At 37.7% G+C, this 18,852-nt stretch overlaps 1 protein-coding gene across 2 annotated transcripts; it reads left to right on the plus strand.

The window, feature by feature from the left end:
- LOC127634053 (protein FAM171A2-like) lies at window positions 1–14,731 on the plus strand. Of its 2 annotated transcripts, XM_052113452.1 has the most exons (8): window positions 1–172; window positions 4,104–4,331; window positions 4,692–4,784; window positions 6,186–6,338; window positions 8,478–8,657; window positions 9,216–9,329; window positions 9,500–9,626; window positions 10,606–14,731. In XM_052113452.1, the coding sequence occupies exons 1-8, from the start codon at window positions 76–78 to the stop codon at window positions 12,176–12,178; spliced, it is 2,565 nt and encodes an 854-aa protein (XP_051969412.1). In that variant the 5' UTR covers window positions 1–75; the 3' UTR covers window positions 12,179–14,731. The 2 variants fall into 2 exon arrangements, with proteins under 2 accessions (XP_051969412.1, XP_051969413.1); XM_052113453.1 differs by lacking the exon at window positions 6,186–6,338.
- Window positions 14,732–18,852: the final 4,121 nt, after the last annotated feature.

The raw sequence follows: 18,852 nt of genomic DNA on the forward strand, positions 1-18,852 counted from the left end.
ATGCTGGCGACCATGTCTAAAACACAGACACATACATATGGGTGACGAGGTGGAAAAAGAGATGTAGCTTTGAAGATGCCATCCTTTTTCGTCTCTCGTTTTTTCCTCTTTCTCTTTTTGTCAGATATTAAAGGGATAGCTGGTAAATCCATTCCTGAAAGCACAACACTGGGTAAGTAAAGAATAAAGGACGCATAGCGGGTGTAAATGTGGGAGTGGTGAGCGATTTCATTTCTAAAGCATCGAACACACGAGACAGATATTGATGCAAACAGAAAACCGAGAAAATGAAAAGTCAGCCCACATGTCACATTTTGAAATGTGTATTTTAGATGCATTTCGATCGGCCACAACCATAAATGTATTGCATGGCTTTATAGATTGGACACAATAGGTGCATTTCGAAATACAAAATTCATTTCTTGTTTGAAATTCTCAGCGTATTGCCTGCACATACACACACACACACAAAAAAGCAAATTCAACGCAGTGTCGTGTGCATTCTTAACAGCTTTTTGTGTGCCTGTCAATTATGCAAATCTGCGATTTACCAAGGCCCACTGAAAGCTAATTACAGGCGCCTTAACGCGAAATAAGTGCGTTTATTTATTACTTTAGCTGTCTATATGATTGCATGCTATTGTTTTAGACTGAGCTGCGAATAATGCATCATACACTGCTGAGTGAAAACCACCTTCTATTTTTATATTATAAGGACCTTGCATGTGTCTAAGAGGCCTTTATAGAATGTATAGGCTCCTTTGGTCTATCATGTGCTCTGCTCATGCAAAGTATAATTATTTATAGGCTACAATTTTGTTCATTAATGCATTCAGAAATGCCAAGAGTGCTGGGTCTAGCCCTGAACTGTACAACTGCTCAATTTTGTGCCTATGACTGGCTGGCTGTACATTAAACCTTATACATTTATCAAAGTACAATGGTATTATAATTTGACAGCATCACTTTACACAATTTTGAAAAATTGAAGAAACTGTAAAAATTGTAATTGTGAAACTGTAGCTTCACAACATGTAGCAAGTAGCTACATTGAAGCTATTTATAGTAGATACTGTATATAACAATCGGATGATATTATATAATTCAATAATATCACCTGATATTTATTTAGGGTGACATTCCCTTAACATTTAAGGTGCACTCAGTAACTATTTTCTTTGTGTCATTTTGGACTTACTCTGACACCTAGCTGTGTGGTTGCAGCATCATTTAATAAATTGTTTTCAGTCTCAGATGCCATTGTAGAAATTAGTATTCACAGTCAGTCATGATTACTTTAATAATTGAGTGAAAGTGTCAAATAACAGGACGATTACTGAGATTAGGAGTATTCGACTGGTCATGTGATTCTAACATGGCAGCCCCAGGTTGGATAAAACCACTATTTTAAGGTGACTGATATGAGTCTTCGTTTTAATGTGAGTGCTCATGATTTCCTACATCTATTGCAAAATTATAATTCATGTCTTTAGGAGTTAAACTTACTGTGTGCACCTTTAACATTGTTTACTACAGTAACCATAGTTAAACCATGGCATTTGTAGTAAAAACATAGTAACCACTAAATGAACCATGATTACTACTGTCATGGTTACTAGTACTACAATATGACTGTTGTAGTTGGTTACTATATGGATATGGAAATTACTGTGCAAAACTATGGGTAATTTTATTAGAACGGCTTCAGCAGAAAACATGATTATTATAGGAATGGTGCCTACAATTGTAAAACCATAAATTATTTTGGTAAGGATTAAACAAACAGGGTGAAAACATTAAATTGAACATACATTTATAATTATCATACTCTAACAAACTAGAAAACACCCCATTTTATATAACTGAATCAAAATATAGTGATAAACATCAGCAATTAACTAAATATTTTGCTTCAAAAAAAGGCTTGTGGGTTCTAATCCCCACCTCGACAAATCAAGCAGTTAAAATTTCTGTTGTTATGGAGATCTTTGCCATGTGTTTTTAAATGTTTGCTGGGCTTTTATCCAATCAAATTTTAGTTTTTCATTTTGTTGTGAAGTAACATGAATACAAAGTTGATTATGGTGACTGCGATGATTGGCTGTGATTGCTCTATGCTTGGTATGTCCCTTTGGTGACTGTCAATTTTGTTGCTCAGTGGTCCAGTGGATTGTGCAGTGACCTATTAAATGGGAAGTTGTAGGTTCAAATCCATCCTGAGGTGATGTGTAATGTTGTGTGTTTGTGCTTTATGTCATATGTGATCTTTAGGTTGTGGTTAATGCTGTGAAAAACTTGCCATTTCGGTGCTTGGCCTCATAATTGCTGCTTGCAGCTATATTTATTATTATTCATCCTTCCCAATGGAAGACTATGGCAGCCCATAGAACCGTTTGTAGGAAAACTTTTGCATACTGATAGGGGTGGTCATGAATAGTCCCCATAGCTAATTTAGGATCTCTGGGACAAACTACAGAGCTCCACCTCCAGTTCAAAAATAAAATTAGCTTTTGCATGTATCTTTTGAACCGTTTCTTCTAGAAACAAAATTGAAAATTAACTATGAACAAATTCAAATGAACCCCCATACATAACTCCACCCATTATAGTAGCTGCCATCTTAGATGATGAAGTTTACAGTTTAAAAATGTCCTTAAAACTTTGTCCAGTTTGTCCAACAATGGCTCAAAATAATCTCTATAATCTCTAGACCAAGCTGCACAGAAATGATAGTAAAGAATTTTGATTTTTGCCTTTGTTTAAAAGATACGGCAGCACAAAGTTAACGAGGTCGATGGATCTGAGGTGGTCTCTCAGCAATATTTTGTCCTATCGAAAGGAAACTTGGTGTGCTTCATCAGGACCATGATCTGAGGGTACATACAACATTTGAAGACAGCGCCTCCTATGGGTCAATAGCTATTTGTGCCCTTAACATGTCCTAAAATCATGAGATTGGTGTCGTTGAACTCCTTGGGTCATGATGGTTTCAACAATATGATTCTTCCCATATCAGCCATACTGTCCCTCCACCATATTTAATTAAATGAAAAAGTGATATATCTTTTAAAAGCATTGTCAGATTTCACAAAAAATTATGAAATGCATCATCTACATCATGTCCGGTGGATACCTGAGCAGTTTTGAGACAACACCACCTATAGTTCAAAAGATAATCCACACTATTGTGCTGACTCTGATGTTGATGTCTCTTTGCCACACATGGAGCATGTCAGCTGAGTTGCTCAGTGTGTTAATGCACTGGACTGTAGTTCAAAAGTCCTAGATTCAAATCCCTACCTAATTTGAATAGATTTCTGTTGTACTAGAGCTTTTTATATTTGCTTACTGAATTATTTCATGGCTTGTCCCTGAACATTCCTGCTATATATAATATCAATGTAGCTCTTTTTAAATAAATGTGTACTTGTTATGAGAAAAATATAGCCTGAAAACTTTTAGTAATTGTGATGATGTGAAATTTGAAAAACCTTAATTTTGGCATGTAGCACAATGTTGTCTCTTTTCCTCAGTGTTGTTTAGCATGTTGAGGTTCTCTAGCAGTTTGAGAGGTTTAACTTCCTCCAATGTGCTTTAAACTAGAAATTCTCACTAGAATTCAAGTCTGTTGGGTTGCATCAGTTTTGTGGTCTGTGCTGTGTTGACACACGTGGTTGCTCCAGAGATACAATAGGTAAGAGCAGAGCAGGTCATAGCTCCACATTCATGCAAAAACAAGGCTTCAATCACACTGTGCAAATCCATGTTTCACAAGAGAAGGATATTAAGTATAAGAATATTGAATATTGAATATCACTCAGCTCCATTTCTGCTTTCAAAATACAGTGTGACAAATGCAGCTTTTTTGATGCTACAGCGCTGCTCATTGGAAAATGTAGCTAGATTTTGGAAAAGCCACACTATTGTGAAAATAGCTGAGCTACTGTCACGCTACCAGGATGGGTTGAGCTCATGACTGGATTGGCCAAGCCCACCCTAAACCCCCTTGATCTGGTCTTGAAGGTGTCGAGAGGCACTGGAACCTGTCGCTGTCTTTCTGTCCATTTTTTAACTCTTTTGTTTCCTCTCTTGTCTGCTCTCAGAGGTGCAGGTGAGGGTGCAGGTGTTTGATGGTGGGGATCTGTCACCCCTGCCCAACGCTGCCATCACTGTCTACGGTAACCAGAGTGTGCTGGCACAAAGTAAAGCAGGCAGTGATGGTGTGCAGGTGGTCAGCTTCCTGTATCGCACTGGAACATGGGTAATCATTACAGCATCTCAGAAAGATTACCTCACCAGCTCAGTGCCATGGCACGCTAGCCGAGTACCCTGTGAGTAAGCACTGATACAAACAGTAATTTGTACACACACCATATGGCCAAAAGTATGTGGACACACCCTTATATTAATGGTTTTGGCTATGCCATTAATTAAATTCCCCAGATTGATGCAACAGTTTTTAATTTGACTGAGATACTGATGGTTTTAATTTGATCAATAATTGGCTAATATATATAGGCAACTGATACATTGGTGCATCCCTAGAAAGTATGTAGCAGTGAAAATATGTTTTTGACATGTAATGCTTTTGAAGTAATATTATGATGATGTATTTGATAATGCTGTTTACACCTCTCTCTCTCTCTCTCTCTTACTCTCTCTCTCTCTCTCTCTCTCTCTCTCTCTGTCAGTGTACGCCTCTGTCAGTCTTTACCTGTTAGCACAGAAGCCTGGCACATTGATCCTTTATGATGATGTCATCCAGGTGTTTCATGGCTCTCCAAGTAAGTAATAATGATAATATTGACCAGTAAGGCATAATCATTAAGAAATTGGTGTAAATGTGTAGCCTATTAGTAAAGCAGGTAAAATAGTTGTACAAAATTGCATATGTATGTCATACAGTGGGAACCAAACATTTGAAACCACAGTAAAAATGTGTGCCCTGGATATTCACAGAAAGCTTTAGAGTTTTTAAAAGGTATTATGCAAAACCAATAAGAAATGTCACATCAATTAACATCAACCATGTTAAAGATGCTGTAAGTGATTTTTTTTTAATGGAAATGTATGACAAAAAAAATGCACTACTCCCTGAAACATATTAATGAAATAAGTGTCCTGAGATATCTCACCGGACTCTGTGACAGCTCTAGACTTTGTAAACAGCTAACAAAAATGTTTCTGTGGGCTGCGGACAATGACGCTTTCTGTTTGTCAATCATTTAGTACGTTCTTATTGCATTGTAGTTGCAGCGAATAATTGCAGCATAATGCCCTTTTTATGCCATGTTGATCATAACAGTTGTCAGTTGAGGGCGTTATTTTGCTACTGTTGTTTTTGACAACCGTTTCTGCTCGTGTCTGGCTCAACAAATCTCATCTGGTATCTTTGAAGTGCTGCGTTTTGCAAAAAGGAGGTATGGCTAATCCAACGGCTCATCTTGTGGAAATTCTAGAATGGCTAAAATTGCTTACAGCACCTTTAACCCCATTTTCTTGCTTCATTTGAAGCACACAAGATACTCTTTGGAACATTATCAAAACATGCTGGATAATATGATCATCTGGTTTTGTTGCTTAATAAAAAACATATCAATTTGTATTGAAATTCATTGTATTTAATTAGAAAAACACAATATAGAATCACTTTCACTGGTGGTCTGTGACTTTTGGATCCCACTGTAAATCCCTATATTTATCCATATACTGTATCTTTCTTTTCCTCTCACCCCTTGATGCTTTCAGCTGTGTCAACATGACACTTCCATTTCATGCGGCTGTCACCATAACAACAGCAGAAGTATTCTATTGCCACAACAGAATTTGTTGCCATCTAAAACGGCTAATTGCTCTAATTTCACAATAATGATAGGCCATTTACTATGAAGTAAAGACAGCCTTTGTTGGGTTTGCATTGACGAGGCTTACATTTTACAAAATATTATAACAAACGGAAGTGAATTAGCAAAGTGGCGGGGCAACCTGCCTATGTAGCACCGTCCCTAAACATCATACATTGGTCTTACTCTAACAACCCACTTATAATCACATTAGTTATGAGGTACATTTGGGTTAACCTCTATAATATTATAATATATTAAAATATACTTGTATAATAATATACTTGTGTAATATACTTGCGTTACTTGAATCACATTAGGCTACTCTGTTTTTATGTTCAGGTGGGCGGAGTCAGCCATGGCTGCAAATTCCAAGGCGGAGCCTACATTTTAACTCCTCCTACACAGAAGTAACTGCAGTTTTAACAACAGCCAGAGAGCAAAATGAAATTAACTCATTCCCTTACCCTCTCGCCCTGGAACCTAACAACACAGGTCAGGAAATGACTAAGAGACATTGAATAAACAGTTATGCTGCTCATGTTGAAGCACAATAAATGTGTAATTCATAAACTAATATTTGGGTGTTTCTTCAGGCACTTTCATGTGGCTTTCAGGGCTTGATTTTTATTATAACAAACAGATTTCAACTTTGTTTCATTTTTGATATATGAAGATGACATTAAAACTGACCTTTTTTTTCCACGTTTTACCAGGCCTTCATCAATTATATTCAAAAGCGTCTTATGTATAGGGTTTATCCTTTTAGCCTTGATCCAGAACCAGACTTTCAATATTTAACTATGAGAATTCATTATAAAAATACAAATAATTGCATGTTTAAAACTATGATAATCTAAACCAGGGGTGCCCAATATGTCGATCGCGATCTACCAGTCGATCGCAAAGGCAATGCTGGTAGATCGCACAAAATTTAAATGTACTTTCGTTAAATTTTAATAAAAAAAAATATAATGTCTTTCCTTCTTTTAGTTTCTGTCTGACTTGCACTTGAGGAGTAAATATTGACCAGGCAAGGTTTTGTTTATTGAGTTGCCATGACAACTAGGTTCGCGCATATGCGCCTTCCAAGGACTTCTGAGAACAGAGCGCGAAATTGCGATGCTACTGCCCTGATTAGGCAAAACTGTCTGATTCCATTCAGTGCAAGTCATCAGAATAAGGTAAATGCCCTGGCTATTGTAATCTATTGTGCTGTAGGTGTTTTGCATTTAGTTTTAAAACTGAATGATATCAACATTGAACATTATTATATATTTTTTTATTAATTAGAAGATGAATTCCATGTAGAGATACATGCAGTAGTCCCAACAAGCATTTTCTTATTTTAAATGAAACTTGTGTTTTTTAGTTGGTAGATCTTATTGAGTTGGTCATTTAAAAGTGAGATCATCACACAAAAAAGTGTGGGCACCCCTGATCTAAACCAATACTGAAATAAACATAAACCATTTCAATTATGTGTAATTGATTTCTACCAATTTTTGTGATCAGAATATTTTTATTGGGCGTCATTTCCAATTAAGCTGTAATTTTGCCAAATGTGTGAAAATAGGATTTAATAGTGTTTATTATGGATACATAAAATGTTAGCAATGAAATTAGCCTGAGCAAGACAAATGAGTCTGCCATTTTATTTAAAGGGTAACTAAACACCTGCTCAGAGTCTGACTCCACCCACTAGAAATATTTGAATATGCTGGAAAAGTGGGCAGACCCCGGCGGGGATAGAGGGAACGAACCGAGTGCGGTGCTGAGCGGGCGGGGGGGGGGCACCTGAGACTCGTAGTGACGGATTAATTGACAGCTGCTGTAAGACTCTATGTTATTATTATTCCTCACACGGTCGCAAGACGACATGTACATGAATCTGGCGTGGTGAGCTGGAACCTGCTTACGTCAGCTGTCACCGCTTACGTCACGAAGTACCGCAACAGCCAATAGGAAAATTCAACTGCAGTAGCCACCGTTCAACCTGAAGAGGGCAGCACTCAGATGTTTTTACAACATATATTGTAGAATTAAAACACTTTATACACAAATGTCAAAAAAATTACTTGAATCAATGACCAGTACTAATAAAGCCCCATGCTTACAGATCATTAACTAAAAAAAGTTGGTTTAGGGTTTAGTTACCCTTTAAAAAAAAACAAAACATTAAAAATGTCATTTCCAGCATACAATTCTATTAAACGTAATACAGAATTTGAGATGTGCTTGAAATGACACTGTGGTGGGAATTTTCCTGACAAACATGACATAAATCTCTTGTGATGCATGTACATACACTGTCGAACATTGTAAGTAGACAAATTGAAATACATTTGTAATTTTTTTGTTTTTACATATCTTTACTTTCTAGAAGCCTATAGTGCTAAAAGTGCCCAAAATTGAAGAGCAATCACATTCATGAGATTTGGATATTAGTATTTGTTTTATCCTATGCATGTTTTAGCCACATTTTCATAATCCTCCTAATTTAAGAACTACATTTTCGTTTGAGATCAAACAGTACCAGTGCCAACAGACAGTTGATAGATCTCTTGAAACACATACAGTATGTTTAAAATAAATTCATAGAAAATATGTTTAAGATGGTGTAATTGTGTTAAGGAGGAGAGAATGGATGGACTGACCTCACAGTGGTAGCAGCGGTCAGCGCTCAGCTGTTTGATCATGAGGGTCGACCGTTACAAGTCAGAGAGCCCGTTCACATCTCCGTGCCTCTGCCCTCTGATACCCACATGCGATCTGCCACCAGCATACCTGTTTGGATATACGACACCAAGACAGGTACAAGCACTCATGTCACAGACACCGTAATTAAAGACATGTTAGTGCAAGTCAAGAATAGCACCATATTCTTCTCAATGCCAAATTCAAGCTGATGTTTGCAATATTTTTTATGTTCAAATTCTCTCATATCCCAACTTAAAATGCAGAGACAACTGTAAGTAAGAAATTTGCAGGTTGATATAACCTAAAGTGTAATACTGAGGCTCTGCAGTGCTATCAAATCATTGCTTTGAGTAACCTGCCCAGCCTGACACAGCAACATTGGCTCGACCAATGGTGTGAGTTTGGGGCGGGACTATCAGTTTGCATGAACAATGGAAGATGTGGAGAGTTTTCTGGAATCTGCTTAAAAACACAATTTTTGCATTTCTGTTTGGTGACGCTAATAGCGCAGAAGTTACACACTTCAGCTTTAATGCAAACAAACAATCTGTGATTATGTAATTGCAAAGAAGTTCTGTTTAAGTCCAGTCAGTGATCGCAGGAAATCAGCCGGCAATTGCATATTAATGCCAATGTCTGATTTTGAAAATAAGGATTTGCCGTTTGCTCTAGGATTATGGGTACGAAACGGGACAGGGTTTATCAGCCGAGAGGGATCTCGGCTAACATTGGACTTCACTGCCTCACAACTTGGCTACTGGGTGGCAGCCTTCCGTTCTTCAACAGGTAACATTAAAAGAGGTTACATTATATTTACATTTATTCAAAAAATAGCAGACATTTTATCCAAAGTGGCTAACAAATGAGAAGCATAGAAGCAGAAGCAAAAATCACTCATTTGTATCTTCACTCACAAATGTTCACAATTGATGTTCATGCTTTGTTTTGAACATTAGGCTCAGGTTTATCTCATCCAGGCCTACGGGACATCACAGCTTACCACACATTCTTCCTACTGTCCATACTGGGATCTCTTGCGCTGCTTGTACTTGTCTTACTCTGTGTCCTTCTCTACTACTGCAGGTAGGTAGTTGACATGAAATACTTTTGAGAAGTTATGTTTTGCAGTTTGACAAACTCCATCTAAAACTATTATAAAATAACATATCGATAACTATTTTATTAATATTGTTCATACCATTTTTATGACCTCATCAGTATTTTGGGGATAATGTTACTAAAAATGTTTTTTTAAATAAAATAGGCAGGCACTTTAAATGGTCTGCACTTATGTAGCACCTTTTTAACCTTAATGGTATTCAAAGCACTTTACACTGTGACTCATTCACACATTCACACACCATTGGTGGCAGAGCTGCTATGTAAGGTGCTAGCCTGCCACTGGGAGCAACTTGGGGTTCAGTGTCTTGCCCAAGGACACTTCGGCACGTGGAGTCATGTGGGCTGGGATTCGAACCACCAACGCTGCGATTTGTGGCCAACCCACTCTACCAACTGAGCCACAGCCACCCTTGAGACATAATAAACATTATGTCTATATCCCAGCCCGAAGGCAGGGAAACACTCTGGACAGATGGCTAGCCATCACAGGGCTAACACACAAAGACAAACACATACAATACTAATTAGTCTCTAATTCACTTGACCTGCATGTCATTGGACTATGGGGGAAACTGGAGCACCCATAAGAAACCCATGTGAACATGTGGAGAACATGCAAACTTCTCAGAGAAAGGCCCAGTTTGAGCTGAGACTCAAACCAGTGACCTTGCTGTGAGCAGACAGTGCTACCCACTGATCCACTGTGCCGCCCCATCCTTAAAACATTAAAACTTAAAAGAAATGATGACTGGTTACATCTACTAAAATATACATTTTCCATGGACATACATGCGTTAACAATCCAGGTATGGCCTGGTTTGACTGAATTATGTGTAATTCTAAGATAATATGTAGTGATCAATGCACAGAAGATAACCGCAATGGACACATGTTATTGAATGCTGAGGCCTTTTGCTGAATTTATATGTCTTTCTTCCAGGCGAAGGTGTCTAAAGCCACGGCGTCAGCAGAAACATGTCCAAGCACCATCTGCTTTGAATGGATCAAAAAGGGATCAAGGCACCTCCACTTCCCACTTGAACCTCATCTGTGGTAGCCATGTTGAATCAGCTGCCACCAATGACAATTTAGATGCCAACAAATCTGAGAGCTCACCATCCCATGCCTTTAAGAGTGCTCGGGATGAGTTTTCCAGGCACGTTCCTGCCCATAAACTCAGGCATACTTCTAAGATCAAGCAGTCCAAAGGTGCCCAATCCAAGCAATCAAAAGGTGAGAGCTTCCCAATGAAGGTACATCGATCAACAGAGACAAGCAGTCTGGACAGCAATCTTCTACATGACGACTATGGACGCAACTATAGCCCTGACGACAAAGATCATGATTATCGCCGAAGGCACATTGTCAATGACAATCGTGGCTACACATCTGACCCGCCTTCTCCACCAAACACAGACAAGCCGCCGGAATATTCACAGGTTTTGCAGGGACCAGATCACCTTGCTCGTCCAACGTCGCTAAACACACAACCAGGTCAGATTATATTCTGCAGTTCGTTGGATCAGATGAAGGAGAACATGTACCGTTCTATGGTACCAACTCTTGTGATCCCAGCCCACTACATGAGGATGTCATCTGAGTTTGGTGCCACAGATCAAGGTAAGGATGGGCAGAACCAGGCAGAAAGGGACCGAGATGGACAGAGTTCACAGGGTACCAGCAGTGGGGCTCAGAGCCAAAACCACCAGGGCCAGACCCCAGGCCATACAGATACCCAACAAGGGTCATCTCCAGCTGGCTCAGATGAAAGCGTTTGGCCCTCCAGTGGTACACCAGGACCTGTTCACATCCCTGTTTTGTTTAATGATTCCACCATCTCACAGATGAACGGGGAGCTACAAGCACTCACGGAGAAGAAGCTTCTAGAGTTGGGGGTGAAGCAGCACCCTCGTGCCTGGTTCATATCTCTTGACGGCCGTGCCAACGCTCATGTACGCCACTCGTACATCGATGTAGGTGCTGAGCTTAGCCATAGCGGAACACACAGTGGCAACCACAGTGCCCAGAGCACGCTTAGCGCCCCTGCTGGCAGCAGTAAAGACCGCGGTGTAGACAGTACTCTCCAAGATGCCCAACATGACCGCAAATCATCATCCGGTCGCAAGAGCAAAGAGGAACACAGAGGAAGTGGGCGCAAAAGCCATGGATGCACCTCCAGCAGTACTAGTGGTGGCAAACACTACATGAAACCAGCGTACCATGACCCTCTCGATCTGAGTGGAGGCATTAGCCGCATGGGTGCCAGTTCGCCACTGGAAAATCCTCTGACTCCTCTTTTGGATGATTGTCCCGAGGAGCCAAGAGGGTCTTCAATGCCACGAAGGGGTCGAAGCCGCGGTAACAGCTCACGGAGTAGCAACAGTGAAACGCAACACGACTCGGTTACCAGCCCGGAGGATGACAATGACCTGGACGACAAAGACGAGAACAAGAAGAGTCCCTGGCAACGGATTGAAGAGCGCCCCCTCATGGTGTTTCACCCCAAGAAGTAGAACAGAGGAAATTAACCCCAGCAACTGCCTTGACCAATTATAGGCACACTAGAGATGTGTTCAGATTGATCAAATAATGATTCTGAAAGTTAACAAATAGTTCGGGCTAATTCTCACAGACTGAATGTATGCATTTTTTTAATAATTTGATACACGCCATCATGTCATTTGTTGACAATATATTGGAAACTATCACTATGACAACAGACAATGATCTATTTGAATGCATCTCAAGGGTCAATGAAACTGAATTAGGTGGCAACACACCATCGTAGTGTTTATTATAGTAAGGAGAAGTCATAGGCATACGTTCAATCCAAGACCAGTCATTGCAGAATAAGCGAACCAAGAAACCATACAAATCAAACTCTTACAAATGACTGCATCCAAAAACACCCGAATACCTTTTCACTCACAATGACTTGGCGATACATAGAAACATTTGAAAAGGGTGGATTTCTCAAATGCTTCATTCTTCAATGTGTTTCTCTCTGCTGGATCAACAACATTTGATGTTTTCCAGAACGTCATGTTACATTTTTGAGACCGTTTCCTTTTGTTCTAATGCAGTATAATCTTATACTCTCTCCCAAAACTTTCTCTTTCTCTCTAACCATCAATGTTCATTATTTTGATGTCAGTTCCTTATTCAATCTTTCGTACTAATTTTATAAAACTTTTGTGCATTGCTAATCTGAAAATAATATTTCAGATTTACCAACATTCCAAATGGTTTACCATTTATCCTTAATTACTTACACTCTAACTACGTAAACATTTAATTAACAAGGCTTTGTGTTCACATTAGATCGGTGTGTTTTTATAGCAATTACTGTTTCATAAAATACATGATTTTTTATCCTGCAACACATTGTCCACTCTACTGTTCTTGTGACTCCGTTCAATTTTATTTTAGCACTTTTTGCGCTAAAGTTAAAATTTGTGTAGGAAAAGCTGATTCCAAATTAATCGCCTTATGTTTCTTCTAAATGGGACCCTGTTCTTGTTTCTAATGATAAAGCACTGATTGTGTCAAACAGTAGATATTATTGTATGTTTCCCACAGTTAGTTTCAGTTCAGTATAATTCATTTGTATTGCTTCCAACATTTTCAATATTCAGATTGGGTGCAGAGTGCTTTTCATTTGTTTAGAAGAAAATAATTTTATGTATATGTATGATAGCATTTATGTGCATGAGATAACTAGTGTAGGGGAAGAGATTTTTTATGCATAAAATAGAAACAGACACTATTTAGCATGAAGGTTGACACTAGGCGGAATGCATCTGATACTGATGCCACACAGAGGAATTTGCCAAAATTTCAAATGGCATTTTGAAATGTTATTATATTGTTTATGGCCAGTGTTTCGCCAACGTTTGCCCATCAAAATTCTTCCAGTGTTGTTAGCATTCACACTGTCGGTAGTTTTAAAAAAAAGACTGTGTTCATTTTAAAAAGCCATTTATATATTAAATTAGAATAATTTTGTATACTTCTTTTATTATTTTTTTTAAACAATTGTTTGATTTTTACTTTGTTTACTATTATCAAAACAAGCACAAGACATGTTTCACATTTAAAGCACCATTTTATAAATGACTGAAACTGATTTACAGGGTACTCTGCTGCATGAGGGCTGATGTCAACTACTGTTTGATGACAATCAAACATGAGACAACGAGACATTTACAAAAATAGTTCTGCTCATGCTCATCAGATGCCAATCACATGTAAATCTTTTGCAATGCCTGTCAAATAACACCGCTGCTGCAACATCCCTTAAATCTGTGTCACTTGTTTTGTAATAGATTTTGAAAGCCAGAACTTCCGCTAACTATCATCTACAATGACGAACATGAATTTTATCAAACCAGTTTATACATCACAAAGATGGTGCTTGAAGAGACAGTTTACCCAAAAATTCTGTTATCATTTAATCACCATATTTTTTCAAACTAGGTGCTCTAAAACCTCAAACGGACCTAAATTTTGTATTTTAGATTTGCATACACTTTTTAAGCATTTGGAAAATTCTTCAGCTATTTGAACTAGTAGTTCATTTATGGGTTTCACTCATTGTCAAACTACAAGAAATGAAATCAAAGCCATTCCCTTTCTCTGTATCTTCATATTTTGCTCAATATATCTATATGCATTTGTCAATGTATGTTAATCACGTGATTTGGTGCACTGAAAACACATGTGTAAATAGTTTTCTCTTTGGCTGATAGTGAATATGACATTTATGTTATGGGTGTTGCTTCCATTGTGCACAACAGCTTTGTGTAACTGTTTTAAAATAACGACAGATGGAACTTTTGCAATTTTAAAATTTGTTCATATCCTAAATATGAAAAATCACATGTAAATGAGGAATTACAGCTGGAAATTCACTTCTGAGATGTTTGAAAGTCATGTGACGTATAGTAAAGAAATTGCATTTCTTGTTGGGTTTCTCTTTCATTTCTGTTTTATATCCCAAATCACATGTGGAGTATCCTGTAAACATATATATCATTATATTATTATTATCTCAAGGGTTTAGAACTGTCGGCTTCCAATAAAGTGTAGTTCACTATTTACTGTGCAATTGCACATGCCATCTGACATTCATTTTGTGACTAGTGATAGACTTATATATTGCCCTTTTAAAAAAATGTCGACATTGACTGAAATAACTCTGCCAGCTTTGCCAGTTATCAAAAGAGGCACAGTAGTTTCCCTTTGTGTTAGTTCTAAAATCTACCAAAAGCGTTATCAATACATAATGCACATGTTCATATAGATTTTTTAATACCTTTTGTGTAAGATAAGACCTAACATAATTTAAGTAATTTTGTGTAAGCTACCTGTAATTTGCTACCAATACATAGTATTATATCCAGATATACACTGAAGCTATTTAAGGGGATAGTGTCTTTATAAAGGTATACATATGATTGACTTTATAATCAGAGCACTATTTATCAGGCACAAAAACAATGAGGATCAAACTTAAGGTGAGAGCATTAAATAGAACATCTATACTTAAAAATAAAACTATAGATGAAGTTACTTTTTACTTTTGGTAGCCCAGAAAATAACTGATGTCTATGGGCACTTTGCTGGAATTGTGGTGAAACTGCTCAAAGACTGTTGTTTGTGGGGTTGAAACACACTGCATCAGGAAAAACTCAGGATTTGACATAAATGACGATATTTCAGGGGTCATTGTTATCGCGTCTGCTATCTTAGACACAATTGACCAGCAGCAGCTGTTGCTGGATATTAACTTTTTTAATGGACAAAATGGTGCAAAATGAGAGACCAGCTTAAACCGGCTACCAGCTTGTCATACCAGCTCAAGGTGGTCAAGCTGGCATTTGGAAGATGGTAGCTTGTCAACCAGCTAAGGACCAGCTCATGACCAGCTTGGAACAGCTAACATGTTCCAAAACACAGCTACCGGCTTAAACAGGACTTTCCAGCAGGGTAGGCACAAACCCTGATTAACTTTTTATCAACCCACTTAACTTGAGGTTACTCCAAGGGGAGTGTCTCTTTAACCCTTGTTAAAATGTCCATATCAAAAAAACTGCCAGAATGATATGATATATTAATGTTATTTTCCACTTTCAATGAGTTCATTTCTGATCATAACTGCCAAATATTCATTCATTTTCAGGATTTTAACCAATTAAATGGCAGTTTGTTTACATAAAATAGTTTTCACACACACACACACACACACACACACACACACACACACACACACACGGACATCACTACAACACACCCACACAATTCTAGTTGCATCATTTATTCAATTGGCCTGCAAACAGAAAATAGGTAAAAAGCATGTCTTTGCTCCTCAGGCTAAACATGAGAAAAATGGCGCCATCTGGTGGAAAATATATATAAAAAAGAAAATGTAAATATCAAAAGTCCCCCCAAAACACACACCTTTGACAACATTTATGCCGTTTGCATTAACACAGCCAAAATGAAAAAACAAAAATGAAAAAGACAAAAATGTCCCGAAGATCACACAAGGGTTAATAAGCGTTTAATAAGCCTCTTTGAAGAAAACCAACATCAAACGACAAATGGTAAAACAGTGTACCTTAACTTCTTGAAATGCACCTCACGCGGCCTTGTTGTTTCACTGGACTCCGCTGGGCGGCGCTGATGAGCCGTATTGAATTCCTCTTTCCACAGGAGGACACAAATATAGCATTGAAGCAAACGGGTCAATGTTATGTACACAAACAGTGCAATTATAATTATCTAACCTTATGAGAGGCATTACAAATCCTTCACATATTACTGTCTTTTGAGTGTCAGAGTTGTGATGTTTATCGTTGCTCTTTATTTTCGTGTAAATCAATGCCGTACAGCACATGAAGTAGGTCATTGCTGTTGGACAAGTGGCTTGTTTTGTATATTTAAAATAGTTTATATTTTTCAGCAGTGCTTTAATGTAAATATTATTGTTAATGATGTGTAAAAAGAGGTTTAGTTGCTCACCTAAATAAACTGAACGAATAGAAATCTAGGTTTTACCATTTCATGTTAAGAGACAGCTGTCATGATGTTGGTTTTTAATTTGCTGTGTACGTTAGAAATACTGTTTAAAACTAAATAGTTGTGCTTTTTTTAACTGAATGTTGTATGTAATGTCATATACTTTACCAGTGAGTACAAATGGTCACTAAAGTTCCGGTCTCGGCCGCTAGAGGTCGCAATTGACCAATATCCCCATTCTGAATAATGATATGACGCTGGACAACTAAACATGTTTTTCTTCTGTATGTTCCTCGTGGGGTTAACTGGAGGTATCGCCTCGGGGCTTGGGCTGTCCAGTCATGTGGTTGCCTGGAAAGGTTATACATTTGAGTGACCTGCATTTTGATACACCGTAATTAATCATAAGGGCTTTTTAAGCAACATTGTGTTATTATCTTACAATGTGATAGGCCTACTTATCATTATTTTACATAATCTCCAAATGCACTGTATAGATTACTATTCATAAACTATATACAACCAAAAACTATCATTTGCAAGTATTTCACCCTTAATTATCACACAACATTGCCTTTACACGCTGTATTGTGCGTATATGTGGGTCAATGATGTGATGCAAATTTTTTTTTTTACATCTAATAACGTCTAATAAATTATAAAAAAATAAATTACAAATGCAAATCACACAAAACAATTACTTGAATACGCCTCTTATATTTTTTTTTTTTGTTTTTCAATTACTGTGTTGAAAACTGTATATATATACATACAAATATTTTATATTTAATCTGAACAATTTTTTCTGTGGCTTAAGTCAAAATTTCATGTGTCACAGCCGCACACGCACGCACGCACACACACACACACGCACACACGTTCACGCACACACGCACACATGTTCACACACTCACACGTTCACACGCACACACACAAACACGCGCGCGCGCACACATGTTCACACACTCACACGTTCACACGCACACACACAAACACACGCGCGCGCGCGCACACACGTTCACACACACACACACACATAGTTTCATATCTTTTGACCACCAAGTTGTGCTAAGTCAAGTAATTTTTATTTGTTTAGCACCTTTCACAACACACATCGTTTCAAAGCAGCTTTACAGAAGATCAGGCATTAACAGAAACATCAAATGAAACTGTAATATCTATAAAGTCTTACAGTCATCATTGTGTAGTTTGATAAAATACGATTGTGAATTGTGTTTAAAAATAAGTAATTAAATAATAATTGTATTAATAACCCCAGTGAGCAAGCCGAAGGCGACTGTGGAAAGGAACACAAAACTTCATAAGATGTAGATTAATGGAGAAAAATAACCTTGGGAGAAACCAGACTCACTGTGGGAGCCAGTTCCCCTCTGACTAACATCATGAATATAATGTAATATTACTTAATGCCAATATTACCAAGTCTATCCAAAGCCCAAGGTTCAGGCAGTGGCATATGAAGTATCCCATGTCTTATGGTTGGTGTTGGCATCAGTTCATCCTCTGAGCAATTATAAGTGATAATACATTCATTCATATTACTTATTACTACATTAGATGTTGTTAATATAAATTGTATATTATGTTATATTTAGATAAAAGTTCACAAAAATGTTGATAATATGATGTATTCACACGTATCACACTGGTAAACATTTATGATAGAGCAGTGCCAAATCATAAATAAATGCCATTCATTTGTTTGAGTGGTCCTTTAGGTTACAGATATGTGATTTTGGGTGTGCCTCTGCTTTTTGAAACTCGTCCTCTCACTCGCTTCTTCACTCACACTGTTGTTGTGTAAGACATTCATTTTCATGCATACATCTGTACAGTATACTGCCTCCTAGGACTGCAAAATTATGCCAAAAATCTTAATTGTCACTTATGTTTTACATCTGATATTTGAATTGCAATTAATATCCATTAATATAATTTATATTTAAAATTCCTATTTTGGGTGGATCAACTGCATGCCATAATTTTGATGCATGCTACACATTCAAAAACAAGCCAGGAACTGTTTCTGAAAGACCTCAATGCTGTTTTATCAGTAAATGAAGACTTCACATGGAGCTGATATTAAAATTATGAATATGTTATACACAAAGGATAGTTACAATGCTCAAACGATACAAAAGACATG

Source organism: Xyrauchen texanus, chromosome 41, assembly GCF_025860055.1.
Source record: "Xyrauchen texanus isolate HMW12.3.18 chromosome 41, RBS_HiC_50CHRs, whole genome shotgun sequence".
NCBI lineage: Eukaryota > Metazoa > Chordata > Actinopteri > Cypriniformes > Catostomidae > Xyrauchen > Xyrauchen texanus.

What these genes read in the sequence shown, in the direction of transcription:
- LOC127634053 (XM_052113452.1), top strand. Translation starts at nt 76, where the DNA reads ATGCCATCCTTTTTCGTCTCTCGTTTTTTCCTCTTTCTCTTTTTGTCA. An exon ending in GGTGTTTCATGGCTCTCCAA is followed by an intron (nt 4,785 to 6,185) that starts GTAAGTAATAAT and finishes TTTTATGTTCAG; the next exon opens with GTGGGCGGAGTCAGCCATGG. An exon ending in AGCCTTCCGTTCTTCAACAG is followed by an intron (nt 9,330 to 9,499) that starts GTAACATTAAAA and finishes TTTGAACATTAG; the next exon opens with GCTCAGGTTTATCTCATCCA.